Below are 26,455 nucleotides of genomic sequence, written 5' to 3' on the forward strand. Positions count from 1 at the left end.
TCCAGGTCTTAACTTGTTGAGCTGTGACAGGGGTTCCTTCACTCTCCAAAAGCATCCATGATTAACACTAAATCCGCCGGTTGTGGCATTTCCACCTCCGGTGTGGGCAACGGCAACCGGCTCAAAGCATCGGCACAATTCTCTGTGCCAGGTCTGTGGCGGATGACATAATCATAGGCAGATAATGTCAGCGCCCACCTTTGGATGCAGGTTGAAGTCATGGTATGGATATCTTTGCTCTCAGAAAACAACGAAATAAGCGGCTTGTGATCGGTCTCTAATTCGAACCTCAGACCGAACAGGTATTGATGCATCTTTTTAACACCGTACACCACACGCTAAAGCTTCTTTTTCTGCCATACTGTAGGCTCTTTCTGCTTTAGACAAATTTTTGGGTGCATACTTGGCAGGTTGAAGTTTCCCCGACTCATTGAATTGTTGGAGTACGCAACCAATTCCATATGACGATGTTTCACAGGCCAAAACTAAACGTTTACATGGGTCATAATGTACCAGCAGCTTGTTCGAGCAAAGCAGATTGGTGGCTTTCTCGAAAGCTCTGTCTTGCGATGCGCCCCACACCCAGTTGTTGCCTTTTCTCAATAGCATGTGCAGTGGTTCAAGTAAGGTGCTCAATTTAGGTGGGAAGTTACCAAAGTGGTTGAGTAGACCCAGGAACGAACGCAGCTCCATCACATTCTGCGGCTTGGGTGCATTCTTGATGGCCTTGGTTTTCACGTCAGTAGGTTTGATGCCATCAACAGCAATTTTCCTCCCGAGAAATTTTACCTCCGGTGCCATGAAGACGCACTTCGAGCGTTTCAGTCTGAGTCCCACTCTGTCCAAATGCAATAGAACCTCTTCCAGGTTGTGCAGATGTTCCTTGGAGTCACGACCGGTGATCAGGATGTCATCTTGAAACACGACGGTTCTGGGAACGGACTTCAGTAGACTTTCCATATTCCTCTGGAATGTTGCTACAGCCGAGCGAATTCCGAAAGGGCACCTGTGGTAAATAAACGGTCCTTTGTGTGTGTTAATGCACGTAAGTCTCTTCAACATCTCGACCAACTCCTGTGTCATACAGGCCGACGTCAAGTCCAGTTTTGTGAATGATTTCCCTCCGACTAGCGTCGCAAACAAATCATCAGCCTTCGGTAACGGGTACTGATCTTGTTTCGAAACCCTGTTGATCGTAGCCTTGTAATCTCCACAGATTCTGACTGTGTCATCACTTTTCAGCACAGGAACAATGGGGCTGGCCCATTCATTAAATTCGACCGGTGATGTGATCCTTTCACGCTGGAGTCTGTCCAGCTCAACTTCAACCTTCTCCCTCATCATATACAGCACTGCATGAGATTTATAATGGAAGGGTCTTGTATCTGATTCCACGTGAAGTTACCGATACCCGGTTCGAACAGCGAGGGGAACTAGCTCAATACTTGGGCACATGTTTCTTCCTCCGATGACAAAGCCTTTATGTCATTCCAGTCGCATCTGATTTTCTCCAACCAGCTCCTGCCGAACAGCATTGGGCCATTGCCTGGAACAATCCATAGCGGTATCTCGTGAACCGCACTGTTATATGTCACATTAATTTGTGCATTGCCAATCACCTTTATCAGTTCTTTGGTGTACATGTACAGCTTGGCGTTAACTGGGCTCAGCTGGGCCTCACTGTATTAGTATCCCCACAGCTTATTAAATGCCCTCTCATTCATGATCGATTGACTCGCCCCCGTGTCCAGTTCCATCACTATCAGTATCCTGTTAAACTTCACATTAATCAAAATTGGTTTACTCTTGGTTATGATGGAGTACAGTCCATACACTGCCTCCTCTGGCATTGCGGATTGCGTATCTGGATCCGCGCTAGTCTGACTCTCATCCTCCACGTGGTGTGTCACAGCTCGCTTGCTCATCTGCGGAAAATTGAATTGGAGATGCCCCACTCTCAGACAGCCTTTGCAACTATATTGCTTAAATCGGCACTGCTGGTGCCGGTGATTACCCCCACAACGCCAACACGGAGAAGTCAGATACAGTCCCTGTGGTGTATGTAGCACACAAATCACAGACTCCACACAGTCTGGTGTTGTAGTAACTGCTGTGACCTTAATCCTTTATTGTGTATCTCCAGAGTGCCTCTCAGGTGTGGTGGGCAGCCTTTTATACTCTGTCTTGCAGGTACTTTCAGGTCTCCCACCACAGCGCCCTCTGTGGCGCACCATTGTACTTATACATTTAATGTACCTGGACAATACACAACAGTCCCGCTGGCGGACTTGGGCAGCCACAGGTTTCGCCAACGCAGCCGGATAGGCCCTGCCATGTGCCACTCTGCCGAATGTCGAATCACTCGCATTTACAGTACTTGCCGCGGTTCGGTTCTACACCGCTATTAAACTCCTTCCGTCGTCATACATGATTGAGCGATCTGGATGGCCCTTTTTAAATCCAACTCCTCCACCGCCAGAAGTTTGCACAGGATCACCTCGTGGTTGATACCGAGAACAAAGAGGTCCCGCAGCATGTCCCGAACTTGCACGGTCCCGCTAGATGTCTCAAGTCGGTAACGAATTCCGCCGTGCTCTGGCCCTCCGATCGAACGTGTGTATAAAACCTGTACCTCGAGATGATGATGCTGTCGTATGGTTTGTGGTGCTCCCGTACCAATGTACACAAATCCTCAGAGAATTGTGAGCCTCTGGAATTCTCAACCACAGAGAGTTGTTGAGGCCAGTTCGTTAGATATATTCAAGAGGGAGTTAGATGTGGCCCTTACGGCTAAAGGGATCAAGGGGTATGGAGAGAAAGCAGGAATGGGGTACTGAGGTTGCATAATCAGCCATGATCATATTGAATGGTGGTGCAGGCTCGAAGGGCCGAATGGCCTACTCCTGCACCTATTTTCTATGTTCCTATGTTTCCTCGTATGTTTTCTCTGTTGGATCACTAGGCATGAGTAGATTCTTTATCAGGCCGTAGATCTTTGAACCGCACACAGTGAGGAACACAGCCTGGTGCTGATCTGCATCATCGACCCCCTTCATTGTGTTGGCCACGAAGTACTGGTTCAAACGGCTGACAAAGTCTGCCCAATTTTCTCCATCCACGAATCGCTCTAAAAATCCAATCGTGCTCGTTTTGCAAACAAAGGTTCTTGTGTTCTCGTCGCTAAATGTTATGTGTGCAATAAAGGTTCAAAATTGAGTACTGTTTAACTAAGCAAGGTCCAACCTTGGCTCTGCTTTATTTAGGCCCAAAGTGCCTGACTCTCAAAATGGCTGGCCTGTTATGTCTGAGCAGCATCATGTGCGTGCTGTTCAGTGGCCTCCAACAATGATGCCATCTGGTGGCTACAAACAGAATGTACACACATGACAATAATCATCATCATCATAGGCAGTCCCTCGGCTTCCACTCTCAGCATGAGTCCTTTGGTGACTGAACAGTCTAATACAGGAACCACAGTCCCTGTCACAGGTGGGACAGACAGTGGTTGAGGGAAAGGGAGGGTGGGACTGGTTTGCCGCACGCTCCTTCCGCTGCCTGCACTTGGTTTCTGCATGCTCTCGGTGATGAGACGCGAGGTGCTCAGCGCCCTCCCGGATGCACTTCCTCCACTTAGGGCGGTCTTTGGCCAGGGACTCCCAGGTGTCAGTGGGGGTGTTGCACTTTATCAGGGAGGCTTTGAGGGCGTCCTTGTAACGTTTCCTCTGTCCACCTTTGGCTCGTTTGCCGTGAAGGAGTTCCGAGTAGAGCGCTTGCTTTGGGAGTCTCGTGTCTGGCATGAAAACGATGTGGCCTGCCCAGCGGAGCTGATCAAGTGTGGTCAGTGCTTCAATGTTGAGGATGTTGGCCTGGTCGAGGACGCTAAACTTGGTGCGTCCTCCCAAGGGCTTTGTAGGATCTTGCGGAGACATTGTTGGTGGTATTTCTCCAGCGACTTGAGGTATCTACTGTACATGGTCCATGTTTCTGAGCCATACAGGAGGCCGGATATTACTGCAGCCCTGTAGACCATGAGCTTGGTGACAGTTTCGAGGGCCTGGTCTTCAAACACTCTTTTCCTCAGGCGGCCGAAGGCTGTGCTGGTGCACTGGAGGCGGTGTTGAATCTCGTTGTCAATGTCTGCACTTGTTGATACGAGGCCCCCGAGGTATGGGAAATGGTCCACGTTGTCCAGGGCCGCACCGTGGATCTTGATGATTGGGGGGGAGGGCTGTGCAGCGAGGACAGGCTGGTGGAGGATCGTTGTCTTACGGATGTTTTCATACACCTCAGTAAATACATTGACTATGTCCTGGAGTTCAGCCTCTGAATGTGCACAGACGCAGGCGTCGTCCGCGTACTGTAGCTCAACGACAGAGGTTGGGGTGATCTTGGACCTGGCCTGGAGACGGCGAAGGTTAAACAGCTTCCCACTGGTTCTGTAGTTTAGTTCCACTCCAGCGGGGAGCTTGTTGACTGTGAGGTGGAGCATGGCGGCGAGGAAGATTGAGAAGAGGGTTGGAGCGATGACACAGCCCTGTTTGACCCCGGTCCGGATGTGTATTGGGTCTGTAATGGATCTGTTGGTAAGGATCACGGCCTGCATGTCATCGTGGATCAGGCCGAGAATGGTGACAAACTTTTGGGGGCATCCGAAACGGAGGAGGACGCTCCATCGACCCTCACGGTTGACAGTGTCAAAGGCCTTCGTAAGATCGAAGAAGGCCCTGTATAAGGGCTGGCGCTGCTCCCTGCATTTTTCCTGCAGCTGTCGCACTGCAAAGATCATGTCTGTTGTGCCCCGTAGGGAACGAAACCCGCACTGTGACTCTGGGAGGAGCTCCTCGGCCACAGGGAGAAATCGGTTGAGGAGGACCCGAGCGACAACTTTCCCAGTGGCTGATAGGGAGATTCCCCTGTAGTTACCGCAGTCGGACTTGTCCCCTTTTTAAAGATGATCACGATCACTGCATCTCTGAGATCTCCCGGCATGCTCTCCTCCCTCCAGATGAGAGAGATGAGGTCATGTATCCGCGCCAACAGCGCCTCTCCGCCATACTTCAGTGCCTCAGCGGGGATTCCATCCGTTCCCGTAGCTTTGATGTTCTTAAGCTGTCTTATGGCTTTTTCTACCTCGTGCAGTGTTGGGGTCTCACTGAGGTGGTGGCGGGTTGCATGCTGAGGAATGGAGTCGAGAACACTCGAGTCAAAGGCAGAGTCTCGGTTGAGGAGATCTTCGAAGTGCTCCTTCCAGCGGGCCCTGACTGCCTCGGTGTCCTTGATGAGTATTTCCCCGTTCTTGGCCAGGAGTGGGGTGGGGCCTTGGGAGTTTGGACCATAGGTGGCCTTGACTGCGATGAAAAATCCTCACACATCATGGCTGTCGGCCAGCTGGTGTATAGAATCACAGAATATAGAATATAGAATCACAGAACGGTTACAGCACAGAAGGAGGCCATTCGACCCGTCGAGCCCGTGCCGGATCTCTGCAAGAGCACCTCAGCCAGTCCCACTCCCCCGCCCTTTCCCCATAGCACGGCAAGTTATTTTCTTTCAGGTACTTACCCCCTTTTGAAAGCCATGATTGAGTCTGCCTCCCCCACCCTCTCAGGCCGTGCATTCCAGATCCTAACCACTCGCTGCGTAAAAATGTTTTTCCTCATGTCGCCTTTGATTCTTTTGCCAATCACCTTAAATCTGTGTCCTCTGGTTCCCGACCCTTCCACCAATGGGAACAGTCTCTCTCCATCTACTCTGTCCAGACCCCTCATGATGTTGAACACCTCAACATTTCAAATCTCCTCTCAACCTTCTCTGCTCCAAGGAGAACAACCCCAGCTTCTCCAGTCTCTCCCCATAACTGAAGTCCCTCATCCCTGGAATCATTCTCGTAAATCTTTTCTGTATCTTCTCTAAGGCCTTCACATCCTTCCTAATGTACGGTGACCAGAATTGGACACAGTACTTCAGTTGAGGCCGAACCAGGTTCATTATCATTTGCACGCTTTTGTACAAAGATAGGTGGGAAAGCAAGTTGTGAGGAGGACACAAAGAATCTGCACGGGGATATTGACCAGCTAAGTGAATGGGCAAACATTTGGCCGATGGAGTATAATGTGGGAAAGTGTGAGGTTATCCACTTTGGCAAGAAAAATAATAAAGCAAATTATTATTTAAATGGAGAGAGATTACAAAATGCTGCAGTACTGGGGGTACTTGTACATGAAACACGAAAAGTTAGTAATGTAGGTACAGCAAGTGATCAGGAAGGCAAATGGAAGAGGGATGGAGTATAAAAGCAAAGAAGTCCTGCTACAACTGTACAGGGTATTGGTGAGACCACACCTGGAGTACTGCGCACAGTTTTGGTCTCCGTATTTAAGGAAGGATATACTTGCATTGGAGGCTGTTCAGAGATGGTTCACGGGGTTGATTCCTGAGATGAGAACATAAGAAATAGGAGCAGGAGTAGGCCATTTGGCCTCTTGAGCCTGCTCCACCATTCAATAAGATCATGGCTGATCTGATAAGATCATGAGGGGGTTGACTTATGAAGAAAGGTTGAGCAGGTTGGGCCTATACTCATTGCAGTTTAGAAGAATGAGAGGTGACCTTATTGAAACATGAGATACTGAGGGGGCTCGACAAGGTGGATGCAGAGAGGATGTTTCCCCTCGTGGGGGAATCTAGAACTATGGGACGTAGTTTCAGAATAAGGGGTCGCCCATTTAGAACTGAGATGAGGAGGAATCTCTTCTCTCAGAGGGTTGTAAATCTGTGGAATTCTCTGCCCCAGAGAGCTGTGGAGGCTGGGTCATTGCATATATTTAAGACAGAGATAGATAGATTTTTGAAAGATAAGGGAGTGAAGGGTTATGGGGTGCAGGCAGGGAAGTGGAGTTGAGGCCAAGATCAGATCAGCCATGATCTTATAGAATGGCGGAGCAGGCTCAAGGGGCCGAATGGCCTGCTCCTGCTCCGATTTCTTATGTTCCTATACCTTTATTCATGAAACCCTGGATCCTGTAAGTTTTCTTAACCTGCAATGCCACCTTCAGTAACTTATGCATGTTGTGGAAAAATATTTCCGAGACTGTATAATATATAAAGAAGAGGTTTATTAAATCGGAGACAAAGCTTTGGGAGAAGTGTTAAAGACCCCTGTCTTTGAACCAATTCTCAAATTGGTATCTGCAGTGAAGTTCTTTTATCTTAGAAATTACGTCACTTTACAACACATGCTTTAGCACTACAAAACTTTTACTATCGAAGGCTAAGCTTTTGATATAAACCATCCTGCATTGTGACAGGGCAGTATAAACAAGTGCAGACTTTTGGCACCGGTATAAACAAACATACCCAGCACTTAACTCTCCAGTGTTCATTTTCTCACTTTCCTATCTCCATAACTCAAGGCCAGCATACCTTGAAGTCTAACTGTTTTTTTTTATATAAAGCATAATGCATCAGTATGGCCCCTTACAAAATTCATTAAAGGGGAAAATAAAACAAATGTTTGGTCCCGTATACTAATCAAGTATATGTCCAAAAATCCGCTCCAACAATATTCCCCCTTTTGGTCCTGGAGGATGTTCACGGAATCCAGATGACCACAATGATAGTAGCATGGTGTCATATATTCGTCCTTTGGGGTATGTTACTTCCCTGATGTTCCGTATGTCCACCTTGCCTGTAGCTCTAGGCTACCCTTCAAAGATAGTGGTCAGTGTCATTGTCGTCTGTTTCTTCATCCTTTGTGTCTTCAGGTATTTCCATCAGGTGTGCTTCTTCTTCGGCGATTACACTGGCTACTGGCATCAGTCGGGCCATCATAACTTTACAGCAGATATTAAAACACCCGATAATCAGACAGCAAGTAATTATTATTACAACCAGAATAATTACTCCATGCATAAGATAGGACCCCCAGGATCCCCCTAACAGCCAGTCAAACCAGCCAGATCCTCCTGCTGTCATGGATAACTTCTTTACCTCCCTTCTTATGTGATCAGCGAGGTTGGTTATGTTTTCTGAATTATCGGGAATGTAAGTGCAACATTCAGCTCCAATTAAGGCACATGTGCCCCCACTTTGTGCTAGTATCTAGGGCCATTCGGTTCTGGAGTAACATTGTGAGTATGGCTACCATTTCAGCCGTTATGCCCTCCATTGCTTCAGCAGTGTTGTTAACTATCTGTTCCAGTACCCTCTCTAGGTTACATAATTCATCCATGGTGCGTCCTATCCCGAATGGGAGCATCATGACCCCAAATAGCCTCTCTACCGGGGTAAGATCTCGTCTTAGTCGACCTGGTGTCTGTACTTCTGCTAAAGTACGTACCTGTCTGACAAAAGGGACCACATATCCCAAATAACAGGACCCCCTCCAGTTCTGAGGCAACCAGGGGTAGGCCTTATGCCCGCACACAAAATAAGTTCCATTGTATGCTGTTAGATTCGATCCCAATCTCTCTCTCAGCCCCCATCGCCACCTAATCTTAGGGTCCCAGTCCTGGCTATGTGTCTGATTCTTCAAACCCTCTATTTCAAAGAACCCCTGGTTTGTTGTTTCGCTGGCTGTTATGTTCCACCTGGTGAGGTTAAAGTATTGCGTACAATTGCTATATCCTGCTACAAAACCTGTTTCCTCACCAGTCAGGTTTCTAGTGAAACAAATGTCAGCGGTGGGCCTTCCAACTCCTGAGGTGTTGGTCAAAACCAGGAACGGGGGTCGTACCGACCTATTGTATTCCGGCTGGTACCATCCGTCAAATGTATCCAAAAGGTAACCCCCCTATCTCCACGTTTCTTTATCCCCACTCTGGTTCCAAGTATCATTTACTTCCCCTGTACCGTTTGGTCGCATTACCCACTCTGCTACTTCCGAGATGTTAAGGGAGATTGACCTCAAAGGGATGCCTCCTTTGCTATGTATGGGGATGTGCGAACATACCCAGCAACTGGAAAAGTTCTCATTTTGCGCATAAACATAAGACATGTACAAAAAGGTATTCACATGTAACTCTCGTTTCGATCTAGCTAGCAGGCTGGACCTAACACGAACTATGATAATCGCACCGATCGCAATATATAGTTTCATCTTATTACTCTATAATTAACAAATAATCAAAGGCAAAATGGCCGTATGGCTTGCTTGAAGAATCTCTCGCTGTCAATCTGTAAATAGACAAACAACAACAACTAATGCGTGTGCTAAACGGCTGGTTCAAAAACCTGAAGCTGGGTCCAATGCTTCCATTGTCTGTTCCCTTTAACATCGATGCAGGCACAAGTGTCCCTGCTGATTATAACCTCATACGGTCCTATCCATTTTTGGGGCAAACCCCGGTTTTCCCGGGAGGACCCTTACCATAACGCGACTTCCCGCCAACGGGACTTCAGGGAGCTTTGTAAGCTCTGCTTCCGCGTCTCTTTCTTCCTGATTGTCCCTAACTAATTTACGCATCCCTTTTAATTGAGTACTTAGTTCCAAAACATACCGTTTTATTTTGTCTTTTAATGGGCCTACATCGCCCCCCCTGTTATGATGTTCTCTGGTAATTGCATCTCCCTTCCTGTCATTAGTTCATAAGGAGTTAATCCGGTTGTCCGGTTTGTCGTGGCTCTTAACTTCATCAATATAATGGGTAATACTTCCGTCCACGTTTTTCCTGATGTTTGCAGGGCCTTTGCCAGGGCGTTCTTAAGGGTACGGTTCATGCGCTCTACCATCCCAGAACTCTGCGGGTGCTAGGGGATGTGGAATTTTTGTTTGATGCTCATCAGCTGGCATATTGTTTTTACAACATTCCCGGTGAAGTGGTCGGAATCTATGTGAAGAGGCACTCCCCATCGGGGAATCACCTGCTCGGTCAATATCCTTGCCACTGTTGAGGCACTCCCCATCGGGGAATCACCTGCTCGGTCAATATCCTTGCCACTGTTGAGGCACTCCCCATCGGGGAATCACCTGCTCGGTCAATATCCTTGCCACTGTTGAGGCACTCCCCATCGGGGAATCACCTGCTCGGTCAATATCCTTGCCACTGTTGAGGCACTCCCCATCGGGGAATCACCTGCTCGGTCAATATCCTTGCCACTGTTGAGGCACTCCCCATCGGGGAATCACCTGCTTGGTCAATATCCTTGCCACTGTTGAGGCACTCCCCATCGGGGAATCACCTGCTCGGTCAATATCCTTGCCACTGTTGAGGCAGTGCAATCACGTGTGGGAAAAGCGTCCACCCACCGGGTAAATTGATCTATAATCACTCGGCAATATCTTGTTCCATGGGATGGGGGCAAAGGACCTGTGAAATCAATCTGCACGTGTTCCCACGGCCCCCGTGGACAGGGCTGGTGTCCCATTTTAGTTTTAATGGGCCTGCCTGGATTATATTGTGCGCACGTAACGCATCGATGGCAATATTTGGCAATATCTCTCCCCATCCCTTTCCATCACCAATCTCTCCCAAGACTCCCGGTCATGGCCTCTCATCCTGAATGGGAAAGGCCATGGTGCAACTCCAATAAGGTATTCTGTATGCATTCAGGCACCATTACCTTGTCGTTTTGTCTCCAAACGTTATCCTTCCCTTGCGTTGTGCCCTGCTTTGTCCACATACCTATTTCCTCCTCAGAAGTGTCCTGGTGTAGTTTCTCAATACTTATCTGTTGGTCTCGGGCCCCAGCGGCACTGACTTAATTTTAATAATTTAAAATCATTATCAATGGAGAGTGTTTTTTACCTCTTCAAATTCTTTTTTTTTTCTAATTAAACCAATATCTTTTTCACAGCTGATATCAACTGGTATTTAGTAAGTTATGTCTTTATCCATCGCAAACACCCCTTCTCCCTCATGCTGTCATATAATCGTGTACTACCCCGAATGCATACCTACTGTCCGTATAGATATTAACAATCTTATTTTCCGATAATTCCAGTGCCCGGGTGAGGGCTACCAGTTCTGCCACTTGAGCTGACGACCCCCCATTAATTCGCCCTGATTCGACTGTCTCTAGATCCTGGTTAACTACGGCCCATCCGGTACGAGGTAGTCCCTCTACGTATTTTCCTGAGCCGTCCACAAACAAGGTTTGTTCTGCGGTTTGAAGGGGGGGCATCTTTTATTCTATCCTCTTCCATATCCTCACATACCTCTTCACAAAAGTGCGGTTCCCCCTCACCCATCATACCTTCTGCAGGGTTGTTTCCTACATCCCTAATTATGGTTACCGCTTTGTTGGGTGTTAAGAGGACTGCTTCCCACTTTGCCCGTCTCATATTAGATACGGTTCTCAGTTTTCCTGTGTTTAACATTTCTACCAATGTGTGTTTAGTGTGGAGAATGATGTTTCCAGTCATCACCACAGGCTCGCTTAAGTTTTACCGCCCAAGCTGCGCAATCTAGCGCGGCTATACATCTGGATAACCCAGTCACCACCGAGCTTTCGGTGGTAGAGTAATAGGCTATAGGTCTCCTTTTATCCCCGTGATCTTGGGTGACCACGGCCATATAGAACCCATCTCATTGTTACAGTGGATGTGGAAATCCTTACTCATGTCAGGCAGTCCCAATCCAGGTACGGAGACTAGTTCTGACTTGAGTTTACTGTACGCCTGTTCTTGTTCAGGGCCCCACTCTATGAGGTAAGGATTGTGGAGGGGCTGGCCACTATCGGGTGTAATTTGGGGGTGACCTTGTTAAGGGCAGTGTAGTTGATAGTGAGTCTATAACTCCCATCTGGTTTCCCTACCGGCCATGTTGGGGAGTTAGTGGTGCTAACTGTTTCTTTTAAGATACCCTTTTCCACTAGCCCTTTTACTATTTCTACAACCGCTGTTCTAGCTTCAGGTCTTATAGGGTATTGTCGGTGTGGTTTATGAGGTGGTCCAGGGACTTTAATAGGATCCAGCTTCGCCTTTCCGGTATCCAATTTTGTCTGTGCCCAGACCCCGGGCACAGAGGCACATATGCCTCCATACCCTCCAGTCCCGATAAGCCAGTCAGTTTTTGTGGCTGTAGCTACACCTAAACTTTCCACATGGTGGGTTATCTGTCCTAAATCTCCCTTACTGCCATCCGCCTTTGGCCATGTCAGTTTCCCCTTGCCGCAATCAATCAGGGCCTTAAATTCCCTCATTACATCATTCCCCAATATTGTTCCCTCACCATTCTTGCATACGTAAAATCTCATGGGTATATATAAGTTATCAATTTCCACCAATTGGGTGGTACTCAAGTAGGCCAGTGTGGGCCGTCCATCTATTCCGTTTATCAGATCCTTCTTGTCGGTGACGGGAAGGGGCATATTGGTAATGGATATTGAGGCTCCCGTGTCCACTAGCATCTCACACTGTCGGCCCCCTGCTAGTGCAGACACATATATCCTTCCCTCCTTTTTACTTTGTACAGGGGCCACCGGACATCACAGGGTGGCTTTGTACACCTGCCACTGCTGGTATTCCTGTTCTGACAGGGTCCTTGCCTTATTAGGATAGCCATTTTTACCATAGCATGTCGCTTCCAGGTGCCTTTTCTTACCACAATACGTACATTGCTTTTCACTGCCTTTCCCTTTGCATTCCCTGGCAAAATGGCCCGGTTTTCCACAATTATGGCAAGTCCCCCTTTTCTGCCCTCCTCCTGTTCCCGTGGCAGAGACCTTTTCTTGCTTTATCTTTTTCTTTTCTAAACTGCCAAAGCTTACTGTTTTAGCCTTTTTCAAAAGTCCCTTTTACACCTTCACAGATAGCTCACCACTCGCCCAGGAGTTTGACCTGATCCCTGAAGGTATTTCTAAATTTAAAAATCTTTTTTTTTACTGAGCTAGAAGCTTTCGTGTCAAGGTTTTACACAAAGGAAAATGGGAGCGTTTTAAAAGGCATTCTTTATGTCTTTCAACTCAATTGCATGTTTTCTTTCGACAAATAAGTGAGCGTGTCAAATTTTTTTTTTTTTACTACCGGGACCATGTATTTTTATCTTTTAGTCAACAAACCTATCCTTTGTGCATTTCCTAGCTCCGTAACTTATCATCCGAAAATATCCACACCTTCGTTTCTAACTTAAAATGTAATACCATAAGGTTCACAGTTTCTTAAACTTCCCACATACAGGACAACACTACGAAGGGTTAAAAAAAACATTTCACTCTGTTTGGAAAGAGTGGGTGGAGCTAAAACAGGCAGGCAACTCCACACCTTCCCAAGCAGGCTTTCATTCATTCTACAGTCAAAATCACTCGAGTACTCTCTTCATTCAAAATAGACACTCACAAAAGTCTCTCTTCATTCAACAAAGCTTATGTCTGGATCCATATGTCACTTAAGATAGTCACTATCAGCTTTTTTTTATGGCATTACGTAATTACGCAAGTTACAATTAATGATAGGAATTAATTAATGACCCGGGCAGCCCGCGTTTTACATTCCCTTCCTTACCTTCCATGTTCGCCAGTCTCGGACGTTTCCCTTTGTTTCTGTAATACTCACGGCCACGACTACTCTGTGGAGATCCTTTGACTTCGCAACAAAGCTAGCGTGTTTCCTTACCACCGGAGTTTTCGGCTCTGGGTTGGATCGATCAGTTCCCTTCCGCACCAACCTTATTTACTAAAGGGACAACTCAAACTGGTTAGTCAGCCTCTTCCAGCTATCTACTTACTCGTATCTTATACACTATCCCGTCGTGCCCGTACACCTCTCTTTTCAGTCTCTAACACCAGATTCCAGATACTGTCTTAAGTGATCACGTCTGATCAGACAGTATCCTGTCGTGACGCCATTTTGTTGTGGAAAAATATTTCCGAGACTGTATAATATATAAAGAGAGGTTTATTAAATCGGAGACAAAGCTTTGGGAGAAGTGTTAAAGACCCCTGTCTTTGAACCAATTCTCAAATTAGTATCTCCAGTGAAGGTATTTTATCTTACAAATTACGTCACTTTACAACACATGCTTTAGCACTGCAAAGCTTTTACTATCGAAGGCTAAGCTTTTGATATAAACCATCCTGCATTGTGACAGGGCAGTATAAACAAGTGCAGGCTTTTGGCACCGGTATAAACAAACATACCCAGCACTTAACTCTCCAGTGTTCATTATCTCACTTTCCTATCTCCATAACTCAAGGCCAGCATACCTTGAAGTCTAACTGTTTTTTTTATATAAAGCATAATGCATCAGTATTGCCCCTTACAAAATTCATTAAAGGGGAAAATAAAACAAATGTTTGGTCCCGTATACTAATCAAGTATATGTCCAAAAATCTGCTCCAACATGCACATATACTGTCAGGTCTCTCGGTTCGTGCACCCCCTTTAGGATTGTACATATAGTTTATATTTCTTCTCCTCATTCTTTTCACCAAAATGTATCACTTTGCACTTTTTTGCGTTAAATTTCATCTGCCCCGTGTCCGCCCATCCCACCAGCCTGTCTGTCTTCCTGAAGTCTAACACTATCCCCCTCACTGTTCACTATACTTCCAAGTTTTGTGTCATCTGCAAATTTTGAAATTGTGCCCTGTACACACAAGTCTAAATCATTAATATATATCAGGAAAAGCAGTGGTCCCAGTCCCGACCCCTGGGGAACACCACTGTATACCTTCCTCCAGTCCGAGAAACAACCGTTCCCCACTACTCTCTGTTCCCTGTCACTGAGACAATCCCGTATCCACACTGCCCCTGTCCCTTTTATTCCACGGGCTTCAACTTTGCTGTAAGCTGATTATGTGGCACTTTGTCAAACGCCATGTACACCACGTCAACTGCATTGCCCTCATCAACCCTCTCTGATACATCCATGCTGGCGTTCCTTAATTAATCCACATTTGTCCAAGTGACTGTTAATTTTGTCCCTGATTATTGTATCTAAAAGCTTCCCCACTCCAGAGGTTAAACTCGGTCTGTAGTTGCTGGGTTTATCTTTACACCCTTTTTTGAACAAGGGTGTAACATTTGCAATTCTCTCTTTGCCCCTCTTATTTTCTTTTAGAAACATAGAAACATAGAAAATAGGTGCAGGAGTAGGCCATTCGGCCCTTCGAGCCTGCACCACCATTCAATGAGTTCATGGCTGAACATGCAACTTCAGTACCCCATTCCTGCTTTCTCACCATACCCCTTGATCCCCCTAGTAGTAAGGACTACATCTAACTCCTTTTTGAATATATTTAGTGAATTGGCCTCAACAACTTTCTCCTCCAAACTTTCTATCTTTAGCCTGATTCTTAGATATATTTTCGACCTGACATCTGTCGTACACACTCTTTTACTGCTTCTTCATACTCTCTATCTCTACTCGCTATCTCTTTCGTCATCAGAGAGCTCTGACTTTAATTGCCCGACCAATGCCCCTCGTGGGAATGTACTGTGACTGTACCCGAACCACCTCCTCATCAAAGGCAGCCCATTGTTCCACGACAGTTTTGCCTGACAATCTTTGATTCCAGTTTATCCGGGCCAGATCCGTTCTCATCCCACTGAAATTTGCCTTCCTCCAATTAAGTATTTTTACTCTAGATTGCTCCCGGTCCGTTTCCATAGCTAATCTCAAGCTTATGATACTATGATCGCTGTTCCCTAAATGTTCCCCGACTGACACTTGCCCCACCTGACCTACCACACTCCCCAGGACCAGATCCAGCAATGCCTCCTCCCTCATCAGGCCGGAAACAAACTGATCAAGCAAGTTCTCCAGAACACACTTCAGAAATTCTTCCCCCTCTCTGCCCGTTACACTATTACTATCCCAGTCTATATTGGGACAGTTGAAGTCCCCCATTGTCACTACTCTACAGTTCTTGCATCGTTCTAATTTCTCAGCAAACTTGCTTCTCTATATTTCCCCACTAGTTGGTGGCCTATCGAGTACACCGGGTAATGTATTGGCACCTCTATTGTTTCTTAACTCTAGCTTCTGTCCTTGACCCCTCCAGGACATCCTCTCTCTCCAGCACTGGAACATTCTCCTTAACCAATACTGCCATACCACCTCCTATCTTTCCTTCCCTATCTTTCCTGAACACCCTATATCCAGGAATATTTAATCCCCAATCCTGCCCCTTTTTGAGCCAGATCTCTGTTATATTCCCATGTGGGTACTTGTGCCTACAGATCACCACCTTGTTTACCATGCTTCATGTGTTCACAGACGTACACTGTAAACCTACCTTAGATCATACAACAACAACTTATATTTATATAGCACCTTTAACGTGTGCCTTTTTCTTCAGTTTCAATGTTGCCCTTATTGCTGGCCATTGCTTGTCATTGCTGGTTAGTTAGTTGCTGCTTTCAGTGGGATATATTTCTCCTGAACTCTATTGATCACCGGTTTAAATATTTCCTCCTGCTCTTCTATTTCTTTGCTTGTCAGAAAAGTTTCCAATTTATTTTCCCTAGTTTCATTCCCATCCCCTTAAAATCAGCTTTTTGCATTTTATAATTTTGGACATTGTCTAACTTATGAATCCTTCTCAATCTTTATCTTACACCTGTAATCTGAAGCATTTCATATTTAATCATGAACTCTACAAACTCAACTATAAGACTGTTTGGGAGATCGCCTTCTCTGTACATGAGAGAGGTGCGTGCATTGTGCGTTCATCTGCTCCACACAGACTTCCGCTCCTGTATAGTTTGAACTCTCCAGCACTGCTCACCTCTTCAGTATTCTTTCTCCCAATTTACCTCAATAGCCTCTTTGTCTCCATCTCTCTCCCCTATCTCTTGTCTCTATCTCTTGCCCCTATCTTTATCCTCTATTTCTCTCCCCTCTCTCTCTCCACCTCTCTCTCTCCCCTCTCTCTATCTCATCTGTCTCCATCTCTCTCTCCCCTATCTCTCTCTTCCCTCTCTCTTCCCTCTCTCTTCCCCTCTCTCTTCCCCTCTCTCTCCCCCGCTCTCCCCCCCCCTCTCTCTCACTCCCCATCTCTCCCCCTCTCTCCCTCTCTTTCCCCCTTTGTCTCCATCTGTCTACATCTCTTTCCCCTCTCATAAGAACATAAGAAATACGAGCAGGAGTAGGCCACTTGGCCCCTCGAGCCTGCTCTGCCATTCGATAAGATCACAGGTGATCTGATCATGGACTCAGGTCTACCTCCCTGCCCGCTCCCCATAACCCCTTATCGCTTAAGAAACTGTCTATTTCTGTCTTAAATATATTCAATGTCCCAGCTTCCACAGCTCTCTGGGGCAGCGAATTCCACAGATTTACAACCCTCTGAGAGAAGAAATTCCTCCTCATCTCAGTTTTAAATGGACAGCCCCTTATTCTAAGATCATGCCCTCTAGTTCTAGTCTCTCCCATCAGTGGAAACATCCTCTCTGCATCCACCTTGTCAAGCCCCCTCATAATCTTATACGTTTCAGTAAGATCACCTCTCATTCTTCTGAATTCCAATGAGTAAAGGCCCAACCTACTCAACCTTTCCTCATAAGTCAACCCCCTCATCTTCGGAATCAATCTAGTGAACCTTCTCTGAACTGACTCCAAAGCAAGTATATCCTTTCGTAAATATGGAAACCAAAACTGCACGCAGTATTCCAGGTGTGGCCTCACCAATAGCCTGTATAACTGTAGCAAGACTTCCCTACTTTTATACTCCATCCCCTTTGCACTAAAGGCCAAGATACCATTGGCCTTCCTGATCACTTGCAGTACCTGCATACTAACCTTTTGTGTTTCATGCAGAAGTACCCCCAGGTCCCGCTGTACTGCGGCACTTTGCAATCTTTCTCCATTTAAATAATAACTTGCTCTTTGATTTTTTCTGCCAAAGTGCATGACCTCACACTTTCCAACATCTCTCTCCATCTCTCTCCCCCCTCTCTCAGTCTCCATCTCTCATCTCTCTCCTCCTCTCTGTCTCCATCTCTCTCTCCAATCTGTATCCCAGTCTCTCTCCCCTCTCATAAAAACATAGAAATTTACAGCACAGAAGGAGGCCATTTCAGCCCATCGTGTCCGCGCCGGCCGAAAAAGTGCCGCATGGCCCTCGGTCAGCAGCCCTGAAGGTTACATATAAACCGAAGAACAATGAACAATGGCGGAAAGGTAAAGAGCACCCAGCCCAACCAGTCTGCCCCACACAACTGTGACACCCCTTACACTGAAACATTCTACACTCCACCCCAACCGGAGCCATGTGATCTCCCGGGAGAGGCAAAAAACAGATAAAAACCCAGGTCAATTGGGCAAAAAAATCTGGGATAATTCCTCTCCGACCCATCCGGGCGATCGACACTAGTCCAGGAGATCATGTATTCTATTCCCTGCAGTACTTACCATCGTATCTGCACCATCCAACTAAAGGTCATCCAGTCTAATCCCAATTACCAGCTCTAGGTCCGTAACCCTGCAGGTTACTGCACTTTAAGTGCACATCCAATCATCTCTTAAAAGTGGTGAAGGTTTCTGCATCCACCACTCTTCCAGGCAGCGAGTTCCAGATCCCCACAACCCTCTGCGTGAAGCCCCTCCCTCAAATCTCCTCTAAACCTTCCACCAACCACCTTAAAACTATGCCCCCTCGTAATAGACCCCTCTACCAATAGAAATAGACCCTTGCTATCCACTATGTCCAGGCCCCTCAAAATTTTGTACACCTCAATGAGGTCTCCTCTCAAGCTCCACTGCTCCAATGAGAACAAACCTGGCCTATCCAATCTGTCCTCATAACTAAGATTCTCCATTCCAGGCAGCATCCTGGTAAATCTCCTCTGCACCCTCTCTAGTGCAATCATGTCTTTCCTGTAATACGGCAACCAGAACTGCATGCAGCTGTGGCCTAACTAAAGTATTATACAATTTAAGCATAATCTTCCTGCACTTGTATTCTATGCCTCGGTCAATAAAGGCAAACATTCCATATGCTTTTCTGAACCACCTAATCCACCTGGCCTGCTACTTTCAGGGATCTGTGGACAAGCACTCCAAGGTCCCTTTGTTCATCGACATTATTAAGTGGCCTACCGCTTAATGTGTATACCCTTTGCTTATTAGCCCTCCCAAACTGCATCACCTCACACTTCTCTGAATTAAATTCCATTTGCCACTGCTCTGCCCACCTGACCAGTAGATTGATATCCTCCTGCAGCCCATGACTTTCCTCTTCATTATCAAACACACAGACAATTTTAGTGTCATCTGCAAACTTCTTAATCATACTCCCTTTATTCAAATCTAAATCATTGATATATACCACAAAAAGCAAGGGACCCAGTACTGAGCCCTGCGGAACCGCACTGGAAACATCCTTCCAGTCACAAAAACATCCATCAGCCATTGCCCTTTGCTTCCTACCTCTGAGCCAATTTTGGATCCAACTTGCCACTTTGCCCTGGATCCCATGGGCTTTAACCTTCATGACCAGCCTACCATGTGGGACCTCATCAAAAGCTTTACTAAAGTCCATATATACTACATCGTACGCACTACCCTCATCGACCCTCTTGATTACCTCCTCAAAAAATTCAATCCGTTTAGTCAAGGTTCTCAGTTCAATCCAGGGTTTCATATTTATCTCATAGAAACATATAAGATTCTGACGGGACTGGACAGGTTAGATGCGGGAAGAATGTTCCCGATGTTGGGGAAGTCCAGAACCAGGGGACACGGTCTTAGGATAAGGGGTAGGCCATTTAGGACTGAGATGAGGAGAAACTTCTTCACTCAGAGAGTTGTTAACCTGTGGAATTCCCTGCTGCAGAGAGTTGTTGATGCCAGTTCATTGAATATATTCAAGAGGGAGTTAGATATGGCCCTTATGGCTAAAGGGATCAAGGGGTATGGAGAGAAAGCAGGAAAGGGGTACTGAGGGAATGATCAGCCATGATCTTATTGAATGGTGGTGCAGGCTTGAAGGGCCGAATGGCCTACTCCTGCACCTATTTTCTATGTTTCTATGTCAAACACGATCTTCCCTTAACAAATCCGCGCTGACTGTCCCTAATTAATCCTTGCCTTTCCAAATGTAGATTTATCCTGACTTGCAGGATTTTTTTCCAATAATTTTCCCACCACTGAGGTTAGGCTGAAAGGCCTGTAATTACTCGGCCTATCCCTTCCTCCCTTTTTAAACAAGGGTATTACATTAGAAGTCCTCCACTCACAGCAATTTCCTTCTCTCTCTCCAATCTGTCTACGCCTCTCCCCCCTCTCTCTCCCCCTCTCTCCCCCTCTCTGTCCCCCCTCTCTGTCCCCCTCTCTGTCCCCCTCTCTCTCTCCCTCTCCCTCTCTCTCTCAGCCTCTCTGTCCCGCTCTCTCTCTCCCTCTCCCTCTCTCTCTCAGCCTCTCTCTCCCTCTCAGCCTCTCTCTCCCCCTCTCTCCCTCTTTCTCGCTCCCCCCTCTCTCCCCTCCTCTCCCTCTCTCTCCCCTTCTCTCTCCCTCTCTTGCCACCCCTCTCTCCCACTCTCTCGCTCCCTCTCTCTCCCCCGCTCACCCCTTCTCTCTCCCTCTCTCTCCCCCTCTCTCTCCCTTTCTCATTCCCTCTCTCTCCCACTCTCTCTCTCCCTCTCTCTCCCCGTCTCTCTCCCTTTCTCGCTCCCTCTCTCTCCCATTCTCTCGCACCCTCTCTCTCCCCCTCTCTCTCTCCCCCTCTCGCTCCCTCTCTCTCCCACTCTCTCACTCCCTCTCTCTCCCCCGCTCACCCCTTCTCTCTCCCTCTCTCTCCCCCTCTCTCTCCCTTTCTCATTCCCCCTCTCTCCCACTCTCTCTCTCCCTCTCTCTCCCCGTCTCTCTCCCTTTCTCGCTCCCTCTCTCTCCCATTCTCTCGCACCCTCTCTCTCCCCCTCTCTCTCTCCCCCTCTCGCTCCCTCTCTCTCCTCTCTCTCCGCCCAGTCTCCCAGTCTGATCAGGGTTGGAAGAGTTCGTGCACATTAATATTCTGTTCTCTGCCTGTCCTGAGCATTTTCTAAGGGCAGTGGGGAATGGGGAGGGGCATGGAGTTGTCAGCCCTTTTGTTTGGCGAGAAATGGAGGCTATCTTATAACTGAATACATCGAGCCGATATATAACCCCCTGAGACGCTGTGTTCTTTCTGTGACTGGCACAGCCGGTGGGTTGATGTGGCTCTGATCACTAAATGATGTCAGTATTCTGGGCATTCACTGATCTTTCTCTCTGATGTTCAGTATCGCAGGTTACGAGATGTGGTTTTCAAGTCTAACATGGTCTGCGCTTTCATCATGATGCTGTTCATTCTCGGTGTGCAGCTCTTGTTCGTAGTACCTGAGTAAGTATTGACTGACATTGATTCATTGTGTTTACCCAGCCCAGATTGAGGCCCACACCAATGTAAGTAGAGTCAATACCAGTGTAAAGTACATTGCAGAGTGGCTTCGATGAAAGAAGAAATCTAGTGGGTTTCAACAGGAACAGGACAGGTTGTGGGCAATGAATGAGATTCTAGGTTTATTTGAAATGCATCGAGAAAATACTGTGGATAGGTGGGCGAGATGTGCCGAAGGTTTTCTCTTGTCTGAAACTAGTACTATGTTACTATGCCATTATTTTCATTGTTCCCATGTTACTACGTTCCCATGTTCCCATGTTACCACATTCCCATGTTACCGTGTTCCCATGTTACCGTGTTCCCATGTTACTATGTTCCCATGTTACCACATTCCCATGTTCCCATGTTACCACGTTCCCATATTACTACGTTCCCATGTTACCACATTCCCATGTTGCTATGTTCCCATGTTACCACATTCCCATGTTCCCATGTTACCACATTCCCATGTTCCCATGTTACCGTGTTCCCATGTTACTATGTTCCCATGTTACTATGTTTCCATGTTACTATGTTCCCATGTTACCACGTTCCCATATTCCCATGTTCCCACGTTACCACATTCCCATGTTACTATGTTCCCATGTTACCACATTCCCATGTTAGCATGTTACCACGTTCCCATGTTACCATGTTCCCATGTTACCACATTCTGATGTTACTATGTTTCCATGTTACTATGTTCCCATGTTAGTATGTTACCAAGTTCCCATGTTCCCATGTTACCATGTTCCCATGTTACCACGTTCCCATGTTACCATGTTACTATGTTCCCATGTTACTATGTTCCCATGTTAGTATGTTACAAAGTTCCCATGTTCCCATGTTACCACGTTCCCATGTTACCATGTTCCCATGTTACTATGTTCCCATGTTACTATGTTCCCATGTTAGTATGTTACAAAGTTACCATGTTCCCATGTTACCACGTTCTCATGTTCTCATGTTACCATGTTCCCATGTTACCACGTTCCCATGTTACTATGTTCACATGTTCCCATGTTACCACATTCCCATGTCACCACGTTCCCACATTCCCATGCTACTATGTTCCCATGTTCCCATGTTACCACGTTCCCATGTTACCACGTTTCCATGTTACTATGTTCCCATGTTCCCATGTTCCCATGTTACCATGTTACCATGTTCCCATGTTACCATGTTACCATGTTCCCATGTTGCCACGTTCCCATGTTCCCATGTTATCACATTCCCATGTCACCACGTTCCCATGTTCCCATGTTACCATGTTCCCATGTTACTATGTTCCCATGTTCCCATGTTACCACATTCCCATGTTACTATGTTCCCATGTTACTATGTTCCCATGTTAGTATGTTACAAAGTTCCCATGTTCCCATGTTGCCACGTTCTCATGTTCCCATGTTACCACGTTCCCATGTTACCACATTCCCATGTCACCACATTCCCATGTTACTATGTTCCCATTGTTGTGTATCTGTAAAGCATGCACTCCCATGTTCTGCCACCAAGGAGCTCATCCCTTGGGAGCACTGTATATAAGCCGGCCCCTAAGGCCTGTTCCTCACTCTGGAGTGTCTTATTAAAGACTGAGGTCACTGTTACTTTAACCTCCCTGTGTGCAGTCTCATCTGTGTTAGGAACACAATAACTGGCGACGAGAATACGAATCCAACGCAAAGATGCAGCAAACTGTGGGCATCCTGGTGAAGTTCTCGGAGGGTGAGGACTGGGAAGCCTATGTTGAACGGCTAGACCAGTACTTTGTAGCCAATGAGCTGGACGGAGAAGGAAGCGCTGCAAAAAGGAGAGCGGTCCTCCTCACGGTCTGCGGGGCACCGACCTACAGCCTCATGAAGAATCTTCTGGCTCCGGTGAAACCCACAGATAAGTCGTATGAGGAGCTGTGTACACTGTTTCGGGAGCATCTTAACCCGAGGGAGAGCGTGCTGATGGCGAGGTATCGGTTCTACACGTGCCAGCGATCTGAAGGTCAGGAAGTAACGAGCTACGTCGCTGAGCTAAGGCGACTTGATGGACAATGTGAGTTTGATGGCTACCTGGAGCAGATGCTCAGAGACTTTTTTTGTACTGGGCATTGGCCACGAGACCATCCTACGAAAACTTTTGACTGTAGAGACACCGACCCTCAGTAAGGCCATTGCGATAGCACAGGCGTTTATGTTCACCAGTGATAACACCAAACAAATCTCTCAGCACACAAGTGCTAGCAATGTTCATAAATTAACTGGAACTGTGTTTGCGAGCAGAAATGTACAGGGCAGAAACCACAAGTCTGCAACTGCCAACAGGCCTCAGGTGACCCAGATGACTTAGAGTTCCCAACAAAGGATGAATGTAAGGCAATTCACACCTTGTTGGCGTTGTGGAGGCTTCCATTCAGCCTATTCATGCCGCTTCAAAGAGTATGTTTGCAAGAGCTGTGGAACAATGGGGCACCTCCAACGAGCTTGCAAACGAGCTGCAAGCTCTGCAAAACCTGCTAACCACCACGTGGCAGAGGAAGATCGGTCCGTGGTGGATCAAAGCAATTTCGAGCCTCAGAGAGGAGGCAGATGCTGAAGTACACAGGGTGCACACATTTTTGACGAAATGTCCACCTATAATGCTAAACGTAAAATTGAATGGTTTACCCGTAGCCATGGAACTGGACATTGGCGCTAGCCAATCCATCATGAGTAAAAAGATGTTTGAGAGACTGTGGTGCAACAAGGCACTCAGACCAGCCCTGAGCCCCATCCACAAGAAACTGAGAACGTACACCAAAGAGCTTATCACTGTCCTGGGCAGCGCCATGGTCAAGGTCACCTACGAGGGCATGGTGCATTATCTGCCACTCTGGATTGTCCCGGACGATGGCCCCACACTGCTTGGAAGGAGCTGGCTGGGCAAAATCCGCTGGAACTGGAATGACATCCGAGCGCTATCACACGTCGATGAGGCCTCATGTACCCAGGTTCTTAACAAATTTCCTTCCCTTTTTGAGCCAGGCATTGGAAACTTTTCCGGGACGAAGGTGCGGATCCACTTGGTCCCAGAGGCACGACCCATCCACCACAAGGCACGAGCGGTACCTCACATGATGAGGGAGAGAGTGGAAATCGAGCTGGACAGGCTGCAACGCGAGGGCATCATCTCCCCAGTGGAATTCATCGAGTGGGCCAGTCCGATTGTTCCAGTGCTCAAAAGTGATGGCACGGTCAGGATTTGCGGAGATTATAAAGTAACTATTAATCGTTTCTCGCTACAGGACCAATACCCGCTACCTAATGCAGACGACTTATTTGCGACGCTGGCAGGAGGCAAGACGTTCACCAAGCTCGACCTGACTTCAGCCTGCATGCTGCAGGAGCTGGAGGCATCTTCGAAAGGCCTCACCTGCATCAACACGCACAAGGGACTGTTCATCTACAACAGATGCCTGTTTGGAATTCGGTCGGCTGCAGCGATCTTCCAGAGAAACATGGAGAGCCTACTCAAGTCGGTACCACACACGGTGGTTTTTCAGGACGACATATTGGTCACGGGTCGGGACACCGCCGAGCACCTACAAAACCTGGAGGAGGTTCTCCAGCGACTGGATCGCGTAGGGCCGCGGCTGAAGAGGTCAAAATGCATCTTCATGACAACAGAAGTGGAATTTTTGGGGAGAAAGATCGCGGCGGACGGCATTCGGCCCACAGATGCCAAGACAGAGGCTATCAGGAACACGCCCAGGCCACAGAACGTCACGGAGCTGCGGTCGTTCCTGGGATTCCTCAACTATTTTGGTAACTTCCTACCGAGGTTAAGCACGCTTTTCGAGCCCCTACATGTGTTATTGCGCAAAGGTGAGAACTGGGTATGGGGAAAAAAAACAAGTAATTGCTTTTGAGAAAGCCAGAAACATTTTATGCTCCAACAAGCTGCTTGTATTGTATAACCCGTGTAAAAGACTTGTGCTAGCGTGTGATGCGTCGTCGTACGGAGTCGGGTGTGTATTACAACAAGCTAACGTTGCGGGGAAGTTGCAACCTGTCGCCTATGCTTCCAGGAGCTTGTCTAAGGTCGAGAGGGCCTACAGCATGATTGAGAAAGAGGCATTAGTGTGTGTGTTCGGGGTAAAGAAAATGCATCAGTACCTGTTTGACCTCAAATTTGAGCTGGAAACCGATCACAAGCCCCTCACATCCCTGTTCGCTGAAAACAAGGGGATAAATACTAATGCCTCAGCCCGCATACAAAGGTGGGCACTCACGCTATCAGCGTATAACTATACCATCCGCCACAGGCCAGGCACCGAGAACTGTGCAGATGCTCTCAGTCGGCTACCATTGGCCACCACGGGGGTGGAAATGGTGCAGCCTGCAAACTTGTTGATGGTGGCGCAGCCCGCAGACTTGTTAATGGTCATGGAAGCGTTTGAAAATGATAAATAACCTGTTACGGCCCGCCAGATTAGGACTTGGACCAGCCAAGATCCTCTGCTGTCCCTAGTAAAAAACTGTGTCCTGCATGGGAACTGGGCCAGCATCCCCATTGAAATGCAAGAGCCAATCAAGCCGTTCCAGCGGCGAAAGGACGAGCTGTCTATTCAGGCAGACTGCCTGTTGTGGGGTAACCGCGTAGTGCTACCCAAAAAGGGCAGGGAGACTTCATCTCGGATCTCCACAGCATACACCCGGGTATAGTAATGATGAAAGCGACAGCCAGATCCCACGTGTGGTGGCCCGGTATTGACTCTGACTTAGACTCCTGTGTACGGCAATGCAGCGTATGTGCTCAGTTGAGCAACACACCCAGAGAGGCACCACTAAGTTTGTAGTCCTGGCCCTCCAGACCATGGTCGAGGATCCATGTCGACTATGCGGGCCCGTTTCTCGGTAAAATGTTCCTGGTGGTGGTGGATGCTTTTTGAAAATGGATTGAATGTGAAATAATGTTGGGAAGCACCGCCACCGCCACCATTGAAAGCCTGAGGACCATGTTTGCCACCCACAGCCTGCCTGACATACTGGTCAGTGACAACGGACCATGTTTCACCAGTGCCAAATTTAAAGAATTCATGACCCGCAATGGGATCAAACATGTCACCTCGGCCTCGTTTAAACCAGCCTCCAATGGGCAGGCAGAGCGGGCAGTACAAACCATCAAACAGAGCCTTAAACAAGTC

The 26,455-nt window shown here is 47.3% G+C and overlaps 1 protein-coding gene across 1 annotated transcript in view; it reads left to right on the forward strand.

Moving 5' to 3' along the window:
• Positions 1–26,455, forward strand: part of LOC139272906 (adenylate cyclase type 8-like) — a gene marked incomplete at its 3' end in the record, with an annotated part of 426,014 nt that overhangs the window by 132,095 nt on the left and 267,464 nt on the right. The window contains exon 9 of the mRNA XM_070889007.1: positions 21,140–21,240. Within this exon, the coding sequence (XP_070745108.1) occupies positions 21,140–21,240 (101 nt within the window). The remainder of the gene's footprint in view (positions 1–21,139; positions 21,241–26,455) is intronic.

The sequence above is a fragment of the Pristiophorus japonicus genome, chromosome 9, assembly GCF_044704955.1.
Source record: "Pristiophorus japonicus isolate sPriJap1 chromosome 9, sPriJap1.hap1, whole genome shotgun sequence".
In the NCBI taxonomy this organism is placed as follows: Eukaryota; Metazoa; Chordata; class Chondrichthyes; family Pristiophoridae; genus Pristiophorus; species Pristiophorus japonicus.